Source organism: Leiobunum rupestre, chromosome 6, assembly GCF_980474605.1.
Source record: "Leiobunum rupestre chromosome 6, qqLeiRupe1.1.hap1, whole genome shotgun sequence".
Lineage (NCBI taxonomy): Eukaryota > Metazoa > Arthropoda > Arachnida > Opiliones > Sclerosomatidae > Leiobunum > Leiobunum rupestre.
This window is the reverse complement of record NC_143389.1, coordinates 44,983,590-45,008,239: the sequence shown is the minus strand read 5'-3', so window position 1 is coordinate 45,008,239 and position 24,650 is coordinate 44,983,590. Positions and strand designations below refer to the sequence as shown.

At 37.8% G+C, this 24,650-nt stretch overlaps 1 protein-coding gene across 5 annotated transcripts; it reads left to right on the top strand.

The window, feature by feature from the left end:
* The first annotated feature begins 279 nt into the window (after nt 1–279).
* Nucleotides 280–17,447, top strand: LOC149941132 (sodium- and chloride-dependent glycine transporter 2-like). 5 transcript variants are annotated; one of them, XM_090178364.1, is made up of 14 exons: nt 280–323; nt 1,502–1,699; nt 12,168–12,299; nt 12,370–12,616; nt 12,690–12,822; nt 13,002–13,136; nt 13,752–13,855; nt 14,357–14,481; nt 14,571–14,683; nt 14,771–14,899; nt 16,214–16,313; nt 16,389–16,489; nt 16,564–16,728; nt 16,801–17,447. In XM_090178364.1, the coding sequence occupies exons 2-14, from the start codon at nt 1,510–1,512 to the stop codon at nt 17,098–17,100; spliced, it is 1,974 nt and encodes a 657-aa protein (XP_090034490.1). In that variant the 5' UTR covers nt 280–323; nt 1,502–1,509; the 3' UTR covers nt 17,101–17,447. The 5 variants fall into 5 exon arrangements, with proteins under 5 accessions (XP_090034490.1, XP_090034489.1, XP_090034491.1 ...); XM_090178363.1 differs by lacking the exon at nt 280–323 and adding an exon at nt 378–583; XM_090178365.1 differs by lacking the exons at nt 280–323; nt 1,502–1,699 and adding an exon at nt 7,575–7,755.
* Nucleotides 17,448–24,650: the final 7,203 nt, after the last annotated feature.

Genomic DNA, 24,650 nt, shown 5'->3' with positions numbered 1-24,650 from the left:
ATCCGTCTAATCATCCTCTCCTTCTCCCAGAACAGCGACGGACGCGCGAGCCACAAGATTTCTCTTTATTTTGACTCCTCTTCCTCCTCTCACGTCGGATTCCCGCCCCACCCCTTGCTCTTACGTCTTTGAATGCGCCCCCCCCCCCGTGTAATTTCATCCCTGCCAGCCCTCCTGTTTTTGCCTGCCCCCCTTCCTTAGTTTTTATTCTGGGGCTAGCGGCGGCGGCCACAACGGCACGCGTATATCTCGTGTGGAATCAAAATAAAGGTAGCTCATTGCCTTGCCTGAACTCATTTAGAGGAGTAGCGAGCTTCTGGCAGGTCAGATTCAAAAGCTTAGACCATTTCTCGCCTTCTTTTTAAACTAAGTTTTTACCCAAGCGACTTAACTAATCGTTAACGAAGAATTGTCAAGGAACGTGTCTTCTATTAATTAATTTCGAAAAGTTAAAAAAAATATTGGTGTTTAAATGATTTTACGGAGTTGATTTCGTCGCTTGATTTGATAAAACGTCAATTATTTATTTTTCTTTAAAAAAATAATCATATATTTTGTTATTTATTCGGACTTATTATACAAGGTATTTGAAATTTCGTTTATTCTCGTAATATTGCTTTTATTTGCCATTTTGTCTAAACAGCTTTTAATTCTGTAAATTAAATGGTGCAAAATGAAACTATTAGTGGTGTGATATTATATTTGGAAGGTGTAAAAAAAGATATATAACCTTCATGTTCGACTAAATATGGTCTTGACCCGTTTTTTTTTTCAAACCGTATCAAATTAAATTTTCGATTGATGAAATTCCTTTCCAATTATTTTATTTTGAAGGGAGCCAATTTTACCAGATAGTATTTTTTTGCGGTTCAAATTTAGATAAAAATGCTCAAACTGCTTTGGAAAAACCTTTGAAAACTATGTAACAAACTTCCATTATAAAATTTGGCTTAGACTTCGTTAACTAAAGTTAACATTTTATACTGAAATATGTATGAAATATAAACTTTAGCTTATTACACCCGGTTTTATAGGCATCGTTGGAAAGTATTATTTGAAAATGAAAGATACGATAAGTTTGTTATAGGGTTCTAGTATATTTTAAATTTACGAAGTTAAAATCCAAATTTGAATATAATTTCATTTATTTGCTATTATTATATCAAATATTATCGTGAACTATATATTTAATTAATTTTGGAAATTATATAGTTTTAAATTTAGATAGTGAATAATATTAATTAATTTTGGAAATTATATAGTTTTAAATTTAGATAGTGAATAATATTAATTAATTTTGGAAATTATATAGTTTTAAATTTAGATAGTGAATAATATGACCGTGTCCAGTGGCGCAGCGAGGGGAAGAAACCCCCCGATATTATTAATTTAACTCTCCAAAATTTGTTTACTGGTTCGGAAAATGATTACTATTTAATAGAAGAATGTAATTAGCGAAATAAGTATGCTAATCCTTTTTTGCGAATCCTTTTCGTATTAGGAAGCGGGATGGATGTCAAGTCGAACGGGATGGATGGTGATCCGGAGAAAGCGCGAGAAAGGAGATTATCCGAAGCGAGCATCGTCTCTCGCGGCAAATGGGGCAGCAAATGGGAATTTCTCCTCTCCTGCATCGGCTTATCCGTCGGCATTGGAAACGTCTGGAGATTTCCCTACCTGGCTTTCAAAAACGGAGGAGGTACGCCATTGTTTACCTACATTCATCGCGAGACTCAATTCAATCGCTTTCGGTTGTTTTGGTCGAACGGACGGTTATTTACGTTGGACAATTTTCGGCGGGCTATTCGTAAAAAGAGCCGTTATTCAAACCACAGATAACAGATTTACGGTTTTCTTCCAAAAGAAAAAAGGCTTTTCTATAAAATGAATGACTGGGGGGGGGGCTTTAGATTGCGCCGTTTTATCAGCGAAAGAGTTATGGCAGATTATTGTCTGTGTGTTTAACCCAAATATTAATCCTCCAATTGACAAAATTGGGTTAGGAACAAGGTTTTCGTCAGTGTCCGTGCTACTATTTTTCGTTAAACTACCTATATTCTGTTTGCTTAGCTGTTATTTAAACCCCTATGACTTTTTTACCATAACCGTCAATATCATTTGGCGTTGTTGGGTTTACGCGTGGACTAAGAAACTAAGGGGACTAACTGTTAAAAATAATTGAACACGGTGGGTTTGGTCGAAATCGCGACGCGAGGCGGTCCGAAATCGACTGTCGCGACACCAAGCTTGTTCAAAATGAGCTAAGATTAGCCTTGATTTTTAGTTTCTCATTTAAAATGCGGCGATTTTTTGAGCCATTGTATTCTTCGTCCATGATGGTGTGACTTCCATTCGGTGGTGAAAAATAGCGAAAGTCAATAGAGTGCTAGCAGTTGATGCGTTTTTAAAAGATAGTGACGTCACAGCCGTAGCTTCCGTAGTGCTTGTCATGAAAACTCACGTTTTTTCTCAATAGACGTTTAACATTGGTGACGTCGCAGAGTTTCAAGCTGCTGGCACTCTATAATGAATTAGGTGAAGATAGGGTTGTGAAAAATCGGTTCTATTGGATCGTGATACCATCACGCTTATACTTAAATCTAACAATACGATATTTTTTATTACCCAATATCATCCTATAATTTAATCGGCATTAGCGTTTCTTTTTTAGCCGAAGATTTCCTCCTCAAACGTTAACTTCAAATCTAAATAGCTATTATAAAAAAGCCGTATGTACTTATGAAGGGCTAATCGTCCCGCGACCTTTATCTTTACTAGAGAAAGGACGGTAATTCGGCGGTTGTTTTATGAATATGAGATTAGGCTTCGGACGTCAACACAACCTCGTTTACTCTTTAGCGTACTTCTTTTAGTGACGCTATTTAAATTTAAATGAGGTGGAAAACAACATAGTCTGGCTTAAGCCCCGCTCTGTCTCGTTCTCTCTCTCGGGCCTATTTAAATTCAAATTCGCATCGTTTATTGATTTGCCTACTTATATTCGCAAACAAAAGTATGTCACCGTTTGCGTGTCTAAATAATAACGTTGACAAATTTGGTCTTTTAATTCGTTGACCTAATAGTTTGCGTATGGATAAAACAAGTTAGAAAATATCTTAGACGTACACGTCGGCGTTCGTACTTAACCTCGCTAATGATTTTGGCGTCAATGAGGCCTTCATACGGTTAAGCGAATATTCGTGAAAAACGTATTGAAAGGCGCTCGTCGGGGTACGGAATTTTGAATTGGGTGTTGATGGGAGTAGCCTTCACCCCTCTACCAACCTTTGTTCGCGGTATCAACTAACCCATGGCCATACGTCGACCTACCCGGAATTGGTTACATCCGTATTTGTTGCTCCGTAAGACGTAATATTAAAACGGCAGCCGCCGGGGTTAGGAGAAAAATATAGTTTTTGCTTTCTTAACGCTCTCTCTCTCTCTCTCTCTCTCTCTCTCTCTCTGTCTCTCTCTCTCTCTATCCGCGTGGATTCTGATAGTTATTTGGCTCTCCAGCAATCTCGTAAAGGTAGTTCACCTTCTGGCTATGTATGGTAGTATTCGTATAAGTTAATACCTTAAAAATAATTATCCTTTCCCGTAAGACATTGATAAGTCGAGATTCAAAGGGTTAGAGGCGGACATTGCTATTGGCCCACCTTAAGCCACGTTTCGCGAAACCTTTTTTCCTCGTTGTCGCCTATCTGGAGTAAGGGTTGTCTTAGCGCCCCCTCTATCCCTCCCTCCCTCCCTCCCCGCTGTTCGTTTGCGGATACTTGCGTAATGGTGGCGAAGCATTTTTGGGAGCGAAAGAGTTATTCGAAGTGGATGGACGGCTTTTTTATACGCTATTTATCGACGCGCCGCGTATACTTTATCAATTCAAATAAAACGGGGATAAAACAAGGAGATTCAACCTCTTTTTCCCAGAATAAAATCTAGTTTCGCCACATTTAAAAATCACAGTTTGCCATTTCTTTTCAGGTTACGGGGGTATTTTTTATATTGATGTTGGTCAGGCTTTAAATTAAAATCTAAATAAAATCAGTATAAAATGATTTTTATCATTTAACTTCGCAATAAGTCGAAAATAGTGTTGTAAGTCGGAAAATTTTCCGCGGAAAATGACCGAGGCCTTTTTCCGGAAAATTTTCCGTATTTTTCCGAAAAAAAATAAAAAAAGTTTTCATTCCATGATTAGTCTAATATATTGTTTGCAAATTGAAATAAAGCGGTATTTTCGCCTCATTTTTTCGAATCTGAAAGTAAAACTAAACGTCTAGACTAGTTTAAACTGATTAACAATGTAACGCTATTAATGTTTTGTAGTATGTTTACTGATATTAGACATTTTATATCGATAAAAAGTTAAAAACATTAAAAACCCTTAAAAGGTAATTTATGTTTCAAATTTTTATTTTTCCGATTTGCGGAAAATTTTCCGCATTTTATTTTTCCGGAAAATTAACAACACTAGTCGAAAATAATCAAAAATTTCCATTTTTTTTTGAAACTTCACGGTAGGATTTTCACCGTAGTCGCGATAGGGTGCGTTAATTTTTGCAACAATTTGTACGTCATTTCAACTTTTCAAGAAACATATTATATTATTTCAAAACATTATAAAACTTATTAATGGCTTTAAAATATAATTTAATGCCTCGAGGCTATAGACGATTACGCAACGCCGCATCAGGATAATTTTTTGGGTTTTTTTTTCAAGTCCAAGGCTTACTTCTCCGTAAGAGCCGTTAAAATTTGACCGTAAGAGCGTTAACGCCTTTGAATCACGCTAGTTAGGAGAGAGAGATCGTTCAACAATACGTTGAACCCTTTGGTGTTGAGATTTCGCTCTCAGTCGTTCGACAGCCTACGTTGACACCGAAAGCCCAAAACGCGCTGTATACTTAAAAATACTTGTGGTTTTCTACAAGTACTATTGGGTCTCGAGGGAACACCGCAGGCCATTGGCCCTTATTCCAGCTAGCTGGCTCGGAATTACCGGAAATTACGCTATCCAACGCGAAATTAATCAAACGCGAACGAACGTCGGGCGTGTTCTCAATTCAAGCGGCAACTTAAAATGCCTTCTTATTTTCATTGTATTATTTCATTATTATTATTCTTTCAACGCCATACGCGTTGGGCTAGTTTTTAGAGATCTTAGTACTTTCAATTTTAATTAATTGACAGTACTTAAATATTTATCTGGTATCTCGTTTAGACAATGCCATAATTAAAGGGTGTGGATATTTTTTGTTTTTTAATTTTGCTTCACCGCGCACCCCCCGTAAATTCGCTATTCGGTTAAATTACTCTTAACTGACTCGGACAATGTTAATTAGTGTGATAGTTATTTTGCGAATCATTTAAACCTTTCAGTTTAGCTCTTAAAATTGTTTGCGAAATTCTCACTCAACTTAAGCGATATTACCTTCTACGGTCGGAAGATTTCCCATCAATTATTGCAAATTTTACTGTGAATAAATTTTGAAAATAAAAGCTCCTTTCTTTAAGGACACGACCTGAAACTCATTTTAATTTGAAAGCCTATACTTTACCCCTTTCCATTCGGTAATTTACTTTTTTTAAACGATGGAAAATAATAACACGGTTCTTTATCTCCATCACTAAACTTCAAAGCTTTCCGAAGAATTTTTTTCCCAGTCGGATGGCGCTTTTACGTAACCCTTTAGATGGGAAACTTTGTTGGTTTGACGGATTTAAAATAGTCAGACTACTAACAATAGAAACAGGTTATGTTTTCCCATAACTCTACCTCTACATTGAAATTATATATACTGTATTTTTTCACGACCAGACATAAGAAAAAAATTACATCTGTAGGTGTATTTTTTCCCCCTAAACGCATTGGTCCATTCAAAATTACCCCTTCCCTCACTATTTTGGAATTGTTCCGAAGGACACTTAATTTCCAAATTACGTAGTTAGCGATAGCGTGTCTTGTTTTGATAAAAGTATTTTTGGGATTAGCAGGAAACAACGAACGTGTTACGTAATGGATGCAACCTTTAGAAAAAATACCGTTTAATATTAAATAAAAATCATAAATTATCATAATTATTTCCCTAATTTGAAGTTTGCCAACCAAAGACAAATCCCGTACACTTTTGAGAAAAATGAGTTACAAATTCCTGAAATCAACTTGAAAATTGTGGAATCTGGGCGAAAATGAGTTACAAAATCTTGAAATCAACTTGAAAATTACGAAATCTGGTCGAAAATGGGTTACGAAATCTTGAAATCAACTTGAAAATTACGAAATCTGGTCGAAAATGGGTTACAAAATCTTGAAATCAACTTGAAAATCCCGGAATCTGGGTGAAAATTAGTTACAAAATCTTGAAATCAACTTGAAAATCCCGGAATCTGGGTGAAAATGAGTTACAAAATCTCTATATCAGCGTTAAAAAAAATTTAAAAAAAAAACAAGAAAATCTCAAAATCAGTTTCTGATTTCTGAAATCACTTTGAGATTCAAAATACCTTACGCAAAATTTGCAAATGTCCGTCTCTATATCACGAGAGAATACGTATAAATTAAAAATATCATACGAATCATATTTTAAGGAACATTAATTCGATCTTGTACAATCGTGTATTATTGGGCATAAAGGTGTAATTTGTTTTTGCAACGTTTGGTCATTTGCGAGAAGGACGGCGAGGTGTCGGAGTCTAGCACTGACCTAATGAGGCGCGAAAGTGCTCACTTGAAAGATTAGAGGCCTCCCTGACGCTTTCCATCCATGACCGATTTGTGTTTATGCGGGTAGAATTATAATTTGATCCCGAATGCCAAGGTATACACTTTCTCGTTTTGAAAGAAGGGCCGCTAAGTTTGCCAATTATTTATCGCGGAAAATTTTTTCAACGCGGTCGGAGCTTTACCGAAAATGGAAAAATTCCGGGAATATATATATTATTTTGGAACTTTATCAATATTTAAATAATTTCGCTTGTAATTTTGAAACAGGAATGTCACCCACTCGACAAAATTTTATACATTAGGTGGCACATTTCGCTTGTTTTGGAACGAAATTGAAAAATTGTCCGCTAACAGGCACTACGACTTATTTTTAACGTAACTAGCCCCAAACGACTCAAGCATCTGTTAAACCTGGGATTGGGTCTAGTGCACTTTCTACTCCTCTTAAAGACAAATAAAAACGTATTTTATTTTCTGTAACGACGTCACTACACCAACAACCCTACCTCGAAATCCCAGAACAGGGGAAAACATCCTCAACAAGTAAAATCATATTAATAGTGGTACATTTAACGGTTGCCTTATTTCGTAATTGAAGTATTAGTGCCCGAAATTCCGCGAAATATGCCAAGTGGAAAGGCACATAACAGAAAATCGGTGATTCTGGGTAAAATATAATAACAATCACAGAGAAATATAAAAGAATGATAGGTCGTTTCCGTTTCACGAACGGAACATTTTGAAGGATTTTTCCCGTGTAATGATGGGTGTTGTTTAAAGCGAACAAAAGATATACTGTACGTGTTTTTTAAGTACATTGTACATTTCACTTTTAAAATTTTCGTTGCCGCCGGTATTCGTCGTTACGCCATTTTCACTGACAGCTTATGTCAAATGGTAACGACGTAGCCTTCACCCTTCTCCGTCATTTTGCATAAAGTTGCTGGTAACCTTGACTATCTTATCTAGTCTCTCCAAGCGTTGTTCACACGAGCGATAAAGCGTTAAGCTTATAAGTTAGGAAATCGGTAAATGTCTTATTTCATTTTTACGACTGTTCGATTTGTCACGTGCTCCGGTTGCCACCCCTCGCCCCTCTCACGTGCGGTTTGACGTCAACGGCACCACGACCTTATATTTCTTTAGCCTATAATATGATAAACTTACGTTTTTATCAATCTCAAGAATCTACCTGTCAGTTTGACTCAGTTAAGTGTATTTAAGTAGACGTTTACCGTACATAAGAACGCGGTCAGCAATTATTAGGAAATAAAGAGATGCTTTTTCCCCGGAATGTGTCTTGCCCAATTTGACCCGTAGATAATGCTTGAAATTTCGCCTTTTCCGCTAATAAAGTAGCTAATTCTCTGATGTCTCCAATCATTGAAAATGTGTGTGTTTTTTAAAAGGCTATACCGGCTTGATAAAAATTTATTGGAATTTTTCGAGTTCTATTTTCGGTGTTCGGGCGAGAAACTAGTAAAATTTAAAAGCCGGTGTGGTCATTAACAAATAATATTTCTCAGATAACGAATTAAATAAAATGGGCAGGTTAAGCCACCCGTTGAAAAGGTGTATGGGGAACTTGTAATGTTGGCTTAACCCGACTCTTGACAGACTTTTGAAGTCTGAAAACCGTTTCAAAATGTAGTGTTCATATTAAAAGCGTCAAAGAAATTGAGAAATATTAATTAATTATCTCCAACATCGACGCGTCTTCTTGGCTGCGAGGCTCTTCCTTTGAAGTAATTCAAGGAAAGGGTTAAGGAAAAAGGTTCCCAACGTGGGCAAGGTCGACCACGAAAAACAAATAATTAGAAAATAGGGCTTTATCTTGGCGCGTAATGAGTTACTTTGTCGGGCGCGTTTGGGCTTCAAAAATACAAAAAGGGCAAGTTAAAAAAAATTACCATTTTCAGCCCCCCTCTGACCTCTTGGAAAGCAAAATGAAGTTTAGTCTGCCAGAGAGTGCACGCTGCGTTCACGTGTTAATTTATGATATCAGCCGAAACGAACATCACGATCTCATCTGGAAATAAAAAAACCCCACTCGATAGGCAGACTTCACCTTTTTTCCCTCATTTGAACCCAAGTACCACGTAAAAACAAAGAGGTGTATCCGTATTCTTCGCCATTCTTTTCGGGGCAGATCCGCTATAGTGCCGCGATTTTCGAAGTTATTTACGCTTTGTTTTTTATCTTCATTTTTGTAACCCCCGCTCCACCCCCTCTAACAGAATACGGTTATTTCAGGGCTCTACCCTAAAAAGAGAAAATATCAGCTCTTAACCTACAAACCCTTATTTCTTTAGCGCGTCGATGTACAATATTATTGATACGCGTATTTTTATATCATTGTATTTCAGTATATGAGTTACTGACAATATCGCGTAAATCATCAAGATAACCTATAAATGAAATTTTTAATTTTTAGTACAATTTCAAGGAAAGTCCGTAAGTTCATCCCCAATTATTAACGTGAAATAAAATCTTTTTCGGGGGAGGGGGATAAATAATTTATCGAGATAAAAAACTGAAATTAATTCCGGTTGTAGCGCTTTTGCGCGTTTCATCATGACACGAATATGCTTATATTACTTTTGACACTCGCGTAGTTGAGACGTAAGGTCATTTAAACGCGTTTAAGTATTCAACTCTCCATATTTCTTACGTGGAAAATAAGCCACCCCCTTTTAAAACCGATTAATAAATTGATTCTAGGAATTTTTCTCATTCCCTTCCATGTCCTAATAACCAATAAAGATTTAAGATTTCGCGGTGAGGCTAAAGCGAAAAAGAACAAAAATTAAATAAACAGGTTTTTCTTCCTCGAGATTGTACGTTTTATAATTATTAGAATTAAATCGCCCATTTCCCTAATTTATCCCTCTCTACCTCAGTTTAGTAATTATTAACCTATTAAATACTTACAAGGTGAAATTGCTTGTATTATTAAATTAAGAAAAAATATACCCTTTGTTATTTCACCGCCGAAATGCGGAATATAATTGTTCATTTTGTAGTTTAATAATATTGTTGTATTCCCCTGGCTTACGTATTTGGATAAATATTATAATTATATGTATTATATTTTTTTAAATCATCCGAAGCTTTCAATTTTGTCAAACTGGTTTTTGCGTGAAGGGACGATTTTAAATTATTTAAAAACGTAAAGGTTTTACCGCATTTCCTTAACGTTTTCCTTTAGTGGAAGTAACAACTTGTACTTAGTTTCGGAATTTATTCTTTCATAAAATTTTCCATTATTTTTTTATCCGTACGTAATTTTACGTAACCATGTACGGTCGTTTTAGTTCCTGATTAGTTTAACCCTTTACTTTTGTGTTATTTAATCAGTCGCTAACCTACATATTTCGACCCGCTGTATACATACAGTTCGAAAATATTTAGAGCTAAAGTTTCTTTTTCAATCTTCCTCCTAATTTCAACGAAAACCTTTGCAAATCTATAAGTCCGATGTGTATATTTAAAACCTATTCATACCATCAAACCATGGAGGAAGAAACTACTATCCTGGAGAGGAAAAGAAGGCCAGCGAACAGTGGCTTAATTGACCTTTGTGCCTAGTAGAGTGTCTCCACCTACGGATGAACGGAATAACTATAACTTTATAAAAATTCCGTAATGGCTGTCCTAAAATAGGAGGCGCTAAAAGCCTACGAACCAGGCGTAACGCCTGGCGCCTCTAGCGGATTGTCGTGCCGTACTTCGAACAATCGGTCTGTGCTAAAGGTATCGTATTTACCTTTCCAGAAGTACTTTCTTGCTCCATGATCAAACCGAGTTTTTCGGTGTTCATGGTGAAAAATGTTCCACAAGGGTATTAGCCTAGCTGATTATTAATTTAATTTAATTTAATTGTTCTGGGAGCGTGTGGAGGATTCAAGGAAAACGCAAACTAGAGTAAAAAACGTGGTTCACCATCAAAACGTAGAGCAAAAATATTTTGCCCTGGTTAATAGGCTGTAACGACCTTTTATGGCGTTCTTTATAATTTAGTGTAAATAAAAATCAAACCGTAAATATAAGCCTATATAGAGAGAAACGGAAAAAGGAATAGCAAGGACCGTATGGGGGGCCAAATGGGTAGTCCTCGAGCGTCTTAACGTCACCAGCTGACCCCCTGTGTTTAAAGCTAGAGTAGAGGATTTCTAATCCGTTGTAAAGGAATGCGAAGATTTCTATTGTATTGTAAACGCGTATATTAGGCGACTATGCCTGGTATGTGTGAAAGTGGTGTACTACCCAAGTTTCCAATCATGGAAAATCCCGGACGGACCCCCAGTAATGCGACTATCTTTTGGTTGCCTTAGTTATAACTATCCTCGAGCGACCAACTTAGTCTATAATAGTAGCATTCTGCTTACTAATTGTATTCCCTAAGTAACCTACTAAAGTAAAATTAACTGCAAAATGCTACTATTATAGACTAAGTTGGTCGCTCGAGGATAGTTATAACTAAGGCAACCAAAAGATAGTCGCAAGGCCTTTACAAAATTACAATGAAATTATACTAAAACTATATTTTTCTGACTTCCTGATTTAAAAAGCTCCCCGTAGGGAGATTATAAAGGGGTGAAATCTTTATCTACTCATATTTTAGTGGATAATCGGATGTATAGAAGGTTTTATTAAGGTTTTTATTTCTTTATTACGAAAGATTCTAAAATAATATAAAGTGAAAGGCGTGCTAGAAAAGGTTGCTAACGGGTCTAGAGTCGCCATAAAATCTACTATCGGTATTTGCTTTGTTTTATCTGTTCCAACGAGGTAACGTTCTCTAGTTTCGCATAATTCCAAGGTTGTTACTCTCGTTTTTATGAACGTGTTAAACCGCGATAATTCCTCAAATGAGATGTTGTAAATCTATCACTTCGGAATAATATCGCTTTGGTTAGCCAACAACGACGAAAAACTTGTAGGTTTTTTTCTTCCGTCTGACAAATTGAGTTGTATAAGCGAAAAAAACGCGGATACACCGCCTCTTAAAGCGGTTTGATAATGAAATTCAGGTTGATGAGTCTTATGTCATTGTCGATTTGCTAAGCAAATTAGTTTATCTGGCGTCGTGAGAGCGAGAGAGAGCGAAACTCGTCAAAGTGTGACCCCAATTTCTGTCACAAGTGGGCTACCCTAAATATTCGGAAATTTTCCATTTCGCAAAACGCTCAATACAATCTTATCGTGGCTTTCTGGGGAGGGGGGTTGAGAAATATGTAATGTTTCTTACAACTATCAGGATTACACTACCGAATTAGGTAACTGTTGCCTAGACCCAATCTAAATACGTCACGAAATATGTGCCTTGGGCGTCTAAGCAAATTAGCATAATGTAACAAACAGCGTTTCGCGAATAAAATAAAACTTTTCTTAACTATTTTGTACGGCCACTAACCATTGCACTTTTTTGATTCCGTAGGGGCCTTTTTGATACCGTACCTGATAATGTTGTTCCTGGTGGGAAAACCTTTGTATTTCTTGGAATTGGCGTTTGGTCAATTCGCCGGTGTGGGACCAATCGCTATCTGGTCGTGCGTACCGATAGCCAAAGGTAGATAGTAGAAAAGCTAAAAAAGTGAGCGGGCTTAACCCTAAAACAACACTTCTTATTTCCTACGTAGGAGTTGGTTTTGCCATGGTAACAGTGAGCTTAATCATTTGTATTTACTACAACGTGATCATGTCGTACTGCGTCTACTTTCTCGTGTCTTCATTCTTCCCCACGTTGCCGTGGACCACTTGCGACAACGATTGGACCCTGAGGGAGAACGAAACGTGCATTGTCCGCAGCGCGAACATCAGCGGTTTGCTGGACTCCGACGGCAAAAAACCCCCCAACGTACTCTTTTCCAGCGAGGCTTACTTCAAGTAAGATATATCAGCCCCGGAAGACGACCATTTCTATTACAAAGAAGCTCACCAAAGGGTCCTTATTTTTCAGTCGTTACGTCTTGGATAATTCTGACGGATTAAGAGATATCGGAGGTGTTAAGTGGGATTTGGCTTTGTGTTTATTATTCAGCTGGATTATCGTTTGCGGTTGCTTAGTCAAGGGGATTAAGACATCGGGAAAAGTAAGTCTTCATTCTTATCGAAATATCGCGATTACAAAATTACAGATTACAACATTAACGTTTTGTCTGTCTTTCCGAGAATTCGTTGAAATCTCTTTTTCAACTCTACATTTTTGCCAATAACGATTCGCAATTTTATTTTGAGCTCATTGAATATATCTTTATGTATACTTTTTCAGATTGTGTATTTTGCCGCGACCTTTCCATACGTGATCCTGTTGACGTTGCTCGTAACTGGTCTTCTGCAAGACGGTGCTCTGGATGGTGTCTTGCACTTTATCACCCCTAAATGGGAAAAACTACTCGAAATCGAGGTACGAAAGATAAAATAATACAGAACCTACTTTTAAATGGTTTTATTTATAAACGATAAAATATAAGCCGATTAACCCGCCAAACATTAACAGGCGATAAAAACATCATTATCGTAACAATATAATACCCGTTAAGACTATTTTAAGCGTTATCTAAAACAATATTATACTTGGCGCAATCCGTGGTGGCTTGTCCACGGAGCCCCCCCCCCCCCATATGGTTAATTCAATTTCGACGCTCCTCCCACCTCCCAGTCAATATTACCAGAAACTATCTATCACTTTCGATAATATGAGGGAGAGAGGCGATATTTGCGTAACCTTAACCTACATTTTGCTAATATTTTATCTTCGTGAAAAAAAATTATCGAGGCTTTTTGTTTTGAGAATAAAAACGTTTTCTTTGTCTAACCACGTTTCGCGCTTAGGCCCATTTAATTTGTTACTATTTACGGTATTTTCAATGGAAGCTACTATTATTTCAACCTCGATTTATTGGAATATTATTTTTACTAAAAAGTATCAATAGGCGTTTCTTTTCCGTTAGTTTTGGGTGTTATAATGGTGACTACGGGGGGACTCCAAATATGAATTTAACGTTTCCGTTCTTGAAAGGTTTGGCAGGCGGCAGCCGGGCAGATGTTTTTTTCACTCAGCGTATCCATGGGAGGACTCATTATGTACAGCAGTTACAATGACTTCAGAAACAACGTGTTTAGGTGCGTCTTTGAGCTTTTTTTCTCCTCCTTACCATCATTAGCCAATCGCCTTTGGCCGTTACAATTTGGGGGTCCTAGACTGTTGATTCGAAGCTGGACGGTAACAGTTGTTTATCGTTTTGATGGGCGAATCGAGTCTGTTTATAACTGTGGGAAAAGCGGAAAGTATCCGATGACCTTTAATGGTTCGGGTGTTTGAACCTGATATGATATTGCCTTTGAAAATACGCCGTTTTCAATACCAAAAGAACATTTTTGGTATCCGGTTTCTCTTTAGGAATTTGGTTAATTGTCTATAGGGTGCATATATTGACGTTGTTAATGACTTAACGCGGGCTGGAATCTATAGCATCGCGTCATTAAAAACCACCGATATCAAAGTGGAATAGAACATTTATCGAATTTTTATTACATAACTATTAAAAACAACGAAAATGTAGTTAATGAAGATAATGCGTCGTGGACTTTAATTTAATCACGACCTCGAAATATTATTTTTAGAGATGCCATGGTTGTGAGCGTTATGGACACAGTGACGAGCATGATAGCCGGTATGGTCATTTTCTCCGTTTTGGGCGCTTTGGCCAAAGAACTGGGAACGGACATTGACAATGTAGCTGAAGGAGGTAATTAATCAACCACTCTTCATTCTTTTAAAACAATCGGAGAAACGCCGACGAATAAGAATGAAATTAAATTTGGATTCGAATACTAGGTCCCGGTTTGGCCTTCATCGCCTACCCAGATGCCTTGTCACGGTTGCCGATTCCTCAATTGTTTTCCGTTCTATTTTTCATCATGTTATTTATTCTGGGTTTGGACAGTGAGGTTCGTGTCTCTTTTTTGATTAAAATATTTCCTCCCTTTCAATCACGTCTGATCAATTTCTGGATTTATTTCTATTCCAATCATTAGTTTGCACTATTGGAAAACGTGCTGACTAGTATTTCGGATGAAGTTGAATTTTTAAGGAGACACAAACTGAAGTTTTGCATCGGAACGGGAGTTTTCTGTTATCTAGTTGGACTCGTGTTCGTTACTAGAGTAAGTTACGCCTATTTTAATTTGCCCTACTCATATCATCCTATAATTCCTATAACATCCTATATTTTTAGCAAAATCCCCCAAACGTTCTAGAAAATCCTATAATTTTGATATTTCGCCCATTTCAAAACCCGCCACTCACAAGGAGACTACCCGAGGTGTAACTCAGCGATTTCGTTCAAACTCGGGGGATTGGTAGACCTTCATGTAACTTGAAAAATCCCAAAGGGAATTTATTCAATGGGTAACGGTTTGGCCATGGCAACGAAAAATGTTTTTGACAACATAAAATTGAAATTTTTCCTATTTAAGCCATATCGGTTCATTTTCACCCATTTGGTTCAAATTGATCAAAATGTGATCAATTTTGATTTTTAATTTTTTTTTTTATAATTTTGGTATTTTAAAATTTTTCAATTTTATAAAATCTTTCACAGGGGGGACCCTTGGAATCGGTCCAAATCCCATGTTATTTTCAATGGGAAAATATCCATTTTATGTTGTCAAAAACATTTTTCGTTGCCATAGTAAAACCGTTGCCCATTGAATAAATTCCCTTTAGGATTTTTCAAGTTACATGAAGGTCTACCAATCCCCCGAGTTTGATCAAAATCGGTGTGTAACATCTCGGGTCGTCTCCTTGTCAGTTAAATTGCTAGATTTAGCTATAGGACCAATTCCTATACCGAGTCATTCCAGTCTATACTTTTGTTATTGTTAACACGGTTAGCTGCTAGTATATTTTTATGATAAAATGGTTAAATGGTTTCTATTTTTTAAGTGAAAATCGAAGATTTATTTATCTAAATATAGATTTTGTTTTTAAATGCATAAAGTTACTAAATTAAATAGCATAGATATTCCTATAAAATCCTATAATTTTGTAAAAATAGTCCTATAAAGTCTTATATTTATAGAAATATAATCCTATTTTTCCTATAAAAATTAAAGATTTGAGTGGGGGCCCTGCATACGCTACTTTACGATAGTAGTCTTATTAATAAAGGTATTTCGACGTTCATTATGAATCATTACGGAAAATTCATTTACTACGTAATAAGTTCCAACGTTATTCCAAGACGACTTTGACACATTTAGTGACACTTTATGTCGCGTTGAATTGTAAATTTCAATTTTGAATTGCCGTTTTAACCCAGAAATTGCGTCTTTGACCTACTTTGTTACATAATAGACTGAATATATCCCGATACTGTCTATGTTAAGGTAGTCGGCTATTAACGGGCCATCTCTTGTTTAGCCATAGTATATAATTATTTCTTTGACAAGACCATTAACGGATTTCTCGTTAAACAGGGTGGATTACACGTTTTGGATATCGTCGATAACTATGGAGGAAGTTTGTCCGTAATTTTCATCGCGATTGTTGAAAGCATCGCCCTGTGCTGGGTCTATGGTAATTATCATATCGCTTCCCTTATTCCATTGTAAGTACGAGAGATATCTAAACGCTCGTCCATTTCACCTGTAGGAATCAAAAGACTAACGAGTGATATTAAGTTTATGCTCGGAAAAGAAATTGGATGGTATTGGAAAATTACGTGGGTCGTTACCAGTCCCATTCTCTTGGCAGTAAGTGTTCGAAACGAGAATAATTTAGTCAGTGAGGAAAAAGTTGGTAATTAACGCGCAACGTCTCCTTTCAGTTTATTTTGATATACTCTCTGGCCACTCATAAGAGTATATCGTCGAAGGGTGGACCAGGGTGGGCCGATGGACTAGCTTGGGTGATGACCATGGTGTCCGTCTTACAAATGCCAATCTGGGCCGTCATTATGGTTTACAAGCAGCCGGATACGACCTTCAAAGCTGTAAATATTACTTATAGATTGGCGAATGAACCAGTCCTTTAGATTTTAACCGTGATTGGGTTTTTTTTTCAGAAATTCCTCAGAGCTTTGAAACCAGCGGCGGCCTGGGGTCCGGCCGATCCTCAGAACAAATTGTACTGGCAGGCTCATAATAAGAAGGAACTAGGCAATGACGCGCGTTCCATTTCGACCGTTTCTCCGGCCACTAATGGCTTTCAACTAACTGACGTATCGGGCAGTTCCCCAGCCAAACCGGGTTATACCAACGGGTCCTATTCGTCATATCCGGAACAGGAGTCTGGTCCACCGCCGCCGTACGCCCGCGCTAACGCCGCGAATGGTAGTTTCACCAATCGGGGATTCTCCGAATAGGGGTTGTGATATCGTAGATTTTAAAGACTTCGAGAGATTCGGCGCGTTGAAACTCTAGCGCCGTCGGATAGGAATCATGGTTACGTATTTATCGCACGCACTGTAGCGCTAAAATAGACGACCGCAAAATGGTCTTCGAGGACAACTCGAATAATTATTACGAAGGAGGAGGTGGAATACGCAACCAGAAAAATCTCAATGACATTCAAAGACAACTATATATAGAAGATCACCATTTTAGCCGGCGTTTCAGTGTTTCTCGTACTCTCTTTTGTTTTAGGACACTTTCACAGACGTCACTGTGTGACTTTATTGTATTTTTTTGTAAAATAGAACTATGTTTAGTAATGAAGAATAAATATTTTATGATTTTTTTAAAACCTTTGTTTATTAATGTTAACGAAAATTCGTCTCCGTGAATACTCAACGATACGCAATAGGCGCTTCAATAAAACATCTGCAAGTAAATTGCCAAGAAGTAATATTTCCGAGAGCCAGGACCTGCAAGTGCCTTGTTGGATTAATGGTAACTTTTCACGTGTAAACAGAACGTCGTTTTTGTTCAGCCTAAATACATAAAAAAGCTACCTGGTTAAAAGGAAATCCTTTTTGCATATATATATTTTCAACAAAACCTGCTCAAAATTCCGTTGCTCCAGCACTGACCTCGGAGCCACAGGGAGCGAGAAATTAGCTCATGGAACAACATCCCATTGTAAAATGCGATTGTTCTCTAGCTGGATCTGCTCAAAAGTCCGATGGCAGAAGGAAGATTTTGGGAGCACTCGGAGAGCAGTCCAAAGATAAAATAAAGGCATAGCAAAAGTGACATAACTACCAAAAGCGTGCGAGCTCCTATATTTTCGAATGCTAAAGATTTTATGAATGCTGCTATCGAGACCACATAGAAGACTAGATTTGAATGGACGATGCACCCTTTTTTCTAGTTTGTTTTTTCGTGTTTGGTATTAAAGCGTAGATAGATGGCGGTAGCGTTTCCGTCGGGTGGAAAAAAAACAATAAGCCTGATCGCCTTCTCTAAGTCCCCCAGTGCTTCCTTAGTTCTCGAAGCTCTCACCAGGCGACACTGCTACTGCTTTTGAAAACCCTCCCTCCTCCCCTCCCAACTTTTACTTCACGTGAAACTTTCACGATTGTACTGACACACTTCTTGTACTTATGTCACTTTTGGCTATGAGCAACAAACACAGCAGCCCACACAAGGAGAACGCAACCCGTCATTGGTTAGACGCTTTAGCGCCTGCTGCCGTCGAAAGGGGAAAAATCGGAAATTGTCTTCCCCCCGCCCGCCCATAAAACGTTCAGCGTAAAGGCTCATCCAATGAAATTTGTACACAACACTGCGTTAGCGTGTTTAAAGGCTAGCTGCGTTCTCCTTGTGTTTGTTGCTCATAGCTTTTGGGCACCCGGCATAGCAAAGGTTTTATAATCTTTTCTTAAGTATTAAACAAGATATATCCGTAAATCTCTTAACATCATTTTCCAGAAAATAGATAAATTTAAAAACTTACAAATACTCTGACTGTTCACAGAATGATGATGGTTATTTTAATAAAACAAAACATAAATAATTGGTAACTCTTCTTACCTGATCACCTCCATTTCCTCCTAATTTTTTTAATCAAAACTTGCTTTAATTTCCATCGCTCCGTGATTAGGGATTGCAATTGCTGGATCCCTCATCCAGCAATCTAGCTGGATCCAGCGCATTTTTCGGTCTGCAGGATCCAGCACCACGTGCTGGATCCAACGATGCGGATTCGCAAGTAATTAACGTTGCCGCTTTGCTATGTGCGCTACGGCCCTGCGTGAGACAAGACCATCAATTTCATTTGTTTCTTAAGATTCTACTTCCAGAAAAGTAAAAAAGGCTTTTATATTAATGTATGTGGTTTAATATTTAATAAAATTTAGCTAGTTGTCAGTATTTACAATACCGTCTGGTTTATTTGTAATTGTCTGCCTTATTCTTCCAAGATATCAACAAGAATCTCCTTAACTAATAGGTGTAGATAGATACCCCCAACCCACGTGCGTTACAAATTATACAAACGTGATCGATTTAATCCTTTAAAATACTTCAAGACTAGTATTATATAACTCCTCCTTCTAACAAGACTTTACCATAAGAGAGTTCCCTAGGAGGGATTTTACAATTTTTTGGAGTGTCTGTTAACAAAATGTATTCACCGCGTTGGCAGTTTCATGAACTTTGGAAAAGGTTCATCAGGGCAAAACCGATCTTTTACAGCTGAGCCAATGACTGCCACGTCTACTAATTGCAAATAAATAATATCGTAGACATACCATGGAGGAATAACAGGAGAAGTTTAAATTTGTCACGCTATTTAGTACAGTACGACCGCCAGGTGACGCTAGTATCGGCTTTCAAAAAAACTCCTGTTAGTTATCCATGGAAAACTTCCGAGGAGAGGTATATTTTGGCGTGCATTTTTGATAAAATTCTTTTGTTTTTTGAAAAATATATAAATTGCTGGATCCGCGTTGGATCCAGCTGGATTGATGTCGGTCCAGCAAAAATCCAGCTGGATTGCAATCCCTATCCGTGATTGAGTAAAACGCGATTATCTCCGGGATCCGGCCGCGATGGTTAAATGGGGTTTTTTTTTTATTTATTTATTTATTGATGCCTTATGTATACATTATCATTCACTTAAAAAAATATTTTACATCTGTCCTTATCCACATAAGCAGATTGCTCGTGCGTGGAGGGGATTAGCGTAGATAAGTACTTTTTTTTTAACCTTTGAAACGGCAGCATGTAAACAAATCAAACAAAATACAGAGATTAATAAATACAAAATACTCAAAAAAAAATACAAAGATGAAATTTTTTTATAAAGTCAATTGCAGTGAATTTCCATTTATACATTTAAACATTTAAACATTTAAAACCCTAAATACTCGTATAATTTTTCAATTCCAAAGACTACCAACCATTTACAAATTTTATTTTTAAATATCTTTAAATTTATGCAATTCTTAATGTCACTATTTAAAATATTATATAATTTTGGTCCTAAGTACCAAGTCTGTCTTTGGCCAATTGATTTATTCATTTTTTCAACAACTAAGTTATTCTCTGTTAAATAACTATAACTATATAAAACTATTTCCGGAACACTTTGAGAGCAGTAAAAGAATAACACTATAAACGGTTGTTCTAGAAGTGCTTAACTAGGAATAATATTTTTTGGCTGTTATATTGACGGGGTTCATCTAAACGTAAAGGGCCCCTAAATTGTTTGAATTTCGGAAAAAGGGATTGAAATATCGAGGTACGGAATTAGAGGGGATAGCTGAAATTCGTACTGAATTTTGAAATGATAATGTGGACCTTAGCTTAGGCCATATAGCTTTTGCGCTTTGATGGCGGTGGTCAGTGTGGCTCACACTATGTACAATTTTAGAGATGTTTGAAAATGGGGTGAAATTTAGTATATTAAACTCAATTCGTGGATTTCCAGATCGGTCGACTATACCCATTTAAAGAACTATGGGGTGGGACAATGACGCCAGTGGCGGCCTAAGGGGGGGGGGCGGTCCGCCCCGGGTACCAGGGCAGCAGGGATCAGAGAAGCTCGAGGGGGGGGGGTGCAAATCAGAACGATTAAACTTGAAGAAGACGGACCCGTGAAAACTTCTGCACGGTCCTGGGGGGTGTCACAAAACACTGCCGCCGCCCCGGGGACCCAGCCTTCTTAAGCCGCCACTGAGTGACGCGTTAGCTTATAGACTGATTAAGGTCAAGCAAGAATGAATTCTGGTACCAAGAATATGGAAAGGCAGATATTCTAACCCCATATTCGAATACTTAGTAACGAAAGTTCGACACCTTTCGACTTTCATAGTACTTTTCCTCAAAGGCAATTGCCATCTATGTTTACGTTTTGTTATTAAAAAGCTGACGAACTTACCGAGGGGCTGATCACTCCGCGTAATCGGTGTACAGAGCCGTACCTTTGACTGTACTAATGGGATTACGCGTAATCTTTGAAGTCCCTGCCTTTGGCAGTGCTAATCTAAGCGTAATCCGGTGTACAGACTTTATAAGAGTGGTTAGCCCCTCGGAACTTACGCCGCTATATACATAAATTTATCTTGTTATTCAGTCCCCCACCCCTTCCACGATATGCAGTACGCGAGGATGGTATCGTGGCCTAATGCTATACTCACATATTCTTAGGTACCCGAATTCATTCTTGGCTCAAGTTTATTCTTGAACTCACTTTTACCAAGGCAATCAGGACTAGATAAAGTGGTTGATCTGGAGATTGTATTCGTTTCAACAAAAGTAAATAGGGGGAGAAAGTCTGGCACTTGGGTCCAACCGCACGACGTCTTTTTTGAGGGGTAAAATTTTTGGGCTTCGGAAATGACTTCCTCCTCGCCTTTTTACAGGGACACAAAGGTATCGGTTGTACTCCGTCACGATGAAAAATAGTTCTCTATAAAATACGAGAATATTAAACTTTTGCTTTCGATAATTTGGTTAATTTAGTTCCTAAATAAAGTAGATATATGATAGAAACTAAAATGCGACATTTTAAAAATAATAAAATAACTTTTGAAAAGAAATAAACCGTAACTAGAATAATGCTCACTTAAATCGTCGAGAGCGTGGCGCCATCTAAGAGCAGAGATCGGGACTAATTGGTAAATCTACGATGTTAAGGCCTAACAATTTGCAAGTTTAACTGAAATAATAGCTATAGCTACGAGCTTTTTTTGTTTATTTTACAATTGATATAGTAATTATTAATAAAAATCAACCGTTATCGAAGGAAATAATGGACAGCATTTGAGAGAGACTATTTGAAATCGCGAGGCGGTGATATGGTTGCCAGGGAATAAAATTCAAAATTTTCATCTTGAGCGCGGACCGGAAAACCACAAATGCACTACTTCGCGCGTAATGTGCTATCCTTATTGATTAGAAATATCACGTGATCACTAGCTCTTTAAAAAGGGTGTCAAGCATGGTGGAAGGTAAAATCTGAAGGCAGTGATAGACTTTCTCCCCCTATTTACTTTTGGTTTCAACCATGAATATCAAACTATATAATTAACCAATTTCAAAATTACGTTTTTGCGCGTGACAGTACCTTTACATTGTGAGGTATAGCGGGCTTATTTACCTACTTTTATTCTCTAACATGGCGGCGTATTTTCACTCGCAAAATGAATTTTAAGATCCCCCAATTTCCCTTTCTACCCTCTGCGGCTAAGATGGGCGGTTGCTTTCTGCGTTTTACGTCATCACTTAAGCCAATCAGAAGACTGGCATTTGTCGTTTACTCGATCCACAAAGCATTACAGGATTTCGCATTTTACTTTTAATTCAAATCTTGTACTGTTACAAAATTAGTCAGTAATTATAAATAACGGTCTTTTACTAATTATACCATAAGTAACATAATAACATTAAATATGACACAACACTTTCTATTGCTTTAATGCTAATTTTCTAACCCAACATTTTTTCGGCACTGATACTCTCTTCAAGCTGTGACTTGGACTCGCAACTTACCGTTTTGGATGACGAGAAAAACTTTTTGAATTTTTATTATTTTAGCCTAATATTCCGCTTATCTATCGGAAACCAGATATTTCGTCTTAGCGGAAGTCTCGCGTATTTTAGACACTAGAGGGCTCTGTGCCGAGAAAACATCTTGATTACGCAATAAATATGAAAATCAGTTTGGATGTAAATCTCGTTAATTGTCATACTTATTGTTATTATGTTACTTATGATTATACCTATATCAGTTTTCAAATTTTCCGAAATAAATTTCACCCTAAGCCTTGGTTAAAGAAATAGCAAACTTTGAAACATTATCCATCAAAACTCATTCTCAACCACGACATATCCGATGTCTTAAAAAAACTGAAGCGTATCTATCCCAAAAAGGCTCTGGGCACCGAAAGCACTCACCCAAACCTAATGAAACAGACAACCTACGCCATTGCTGGACCTCTTACTCATATTTTCAATTTAAGCCTGGCCTCTGGTGACGTTCCTCAATGCTAGCGCACTGCCAATGTGACGCCCATTCCAAAGAACGGTGACCCGACCCTCGTCCAAATTTACAGACCGATCAGTCTTATTAGTCAAGTTGTAAAAATCCAGGAATCCCTTAGAAAGGACACAATCCTCGATGTTCTCCTAAAGTCCTCGTTCTTCTCCAAGCACCAACATGGTTTTCTACCGTCCCGTTTTTGCATCACCAACCTCTTGGAAGTCACTAATTTTTGGATCCAAGCTCTTGAAAATGGCCATGCTCGATATCCAAAAGGCATTTGATACTGTACCACACCATAATCTGGTATCTCGGAACAAAGCTTTCTCAACCAACCATACACAACGGGTGGTTTTTAGAGGCTCGGGTTCTCCCCGTATCATGTCACTAGCAGGGTCCCTTAAGTGTCTGTTTTGGTCCCTTTGCTTATTGGGATATATATCAAAAGCCTTCCCTCCTCTGTCCTACATGTACTACCTAGTCTTTTTGCGGATGACACAAAACTCATACAGGTGCTATCAACTTTGACGTCTTCCTATGACCAAAGAACAAGATCTAAGCCGTAGCCAGGCTTGGGCGACTGAAGCTGACCTCACATTCAACAGTCCTCCGCCTTGCCAAAAACCATGCCGGACATACGTATTTTCTCAACGGGCAAACTATTCCATCCATAGATATAAGAAATGTATATAAAGGTCTAGATAAATTTCGGGGCGTCTAAGCCTAACATAAAATACGGAATTGATACCTAGCAGACACCGAGGAAGGCACGTGACAAAGAGCGCGAGCTCTCTTAGCATTTTAGTACTAAGTGCTTGACCTTTCCGCAGGCGGTAGTCTTTAGACACCATCTGTTGGTGACTTTTAGTATCATTTTTAAGCAGGAGACAATGGCTCTCGCGACGATAGCACGAGCTTTCTTACCGATAGATAGCGTCTTATAAGGATAGCCTGCAGAAATTACGCGTTTCTGCTAGCTGTCATCTCCGTATTCACTCCCTTTGAAATATTTTATCTAGACCTTTATATACGTTTCCTATATCTATGATTCCATCTGAAAGACATATCCGAGACTTAGGTGAAAAACCCACATTTTATGACCATTGTCGCATAGTGTCTAGAAAAATTAACATGTTTGCCGGGATGGTACGAAGAATTTTTCATTACGACACATATCGGCTCATCTTCAATGCCTGCATTCTGCCACTCTTGGACTTCGCATCCCCAGTTTGGAAGGATTCCGATCTAATTGGCAAGTCAATTAACAAACTAACTAAATTAATTGCCACCCTACGGGACCAGTCAGCCGAATATCGCAGAAAGTACCTATCCTTCCCTCAAAGAGAGGCACTCTTCAAATGATCTGGGAGAAGTCTTCTCCATCTTAACCAACGTTAGCGTGTTACCGGAAAGTTCCAGTGCCTCCTAGGCTTCAAGCTTCTTTGGGCCCCTCAACCCCTCATCATCATTCTCCCCCTAGTGAGGCTC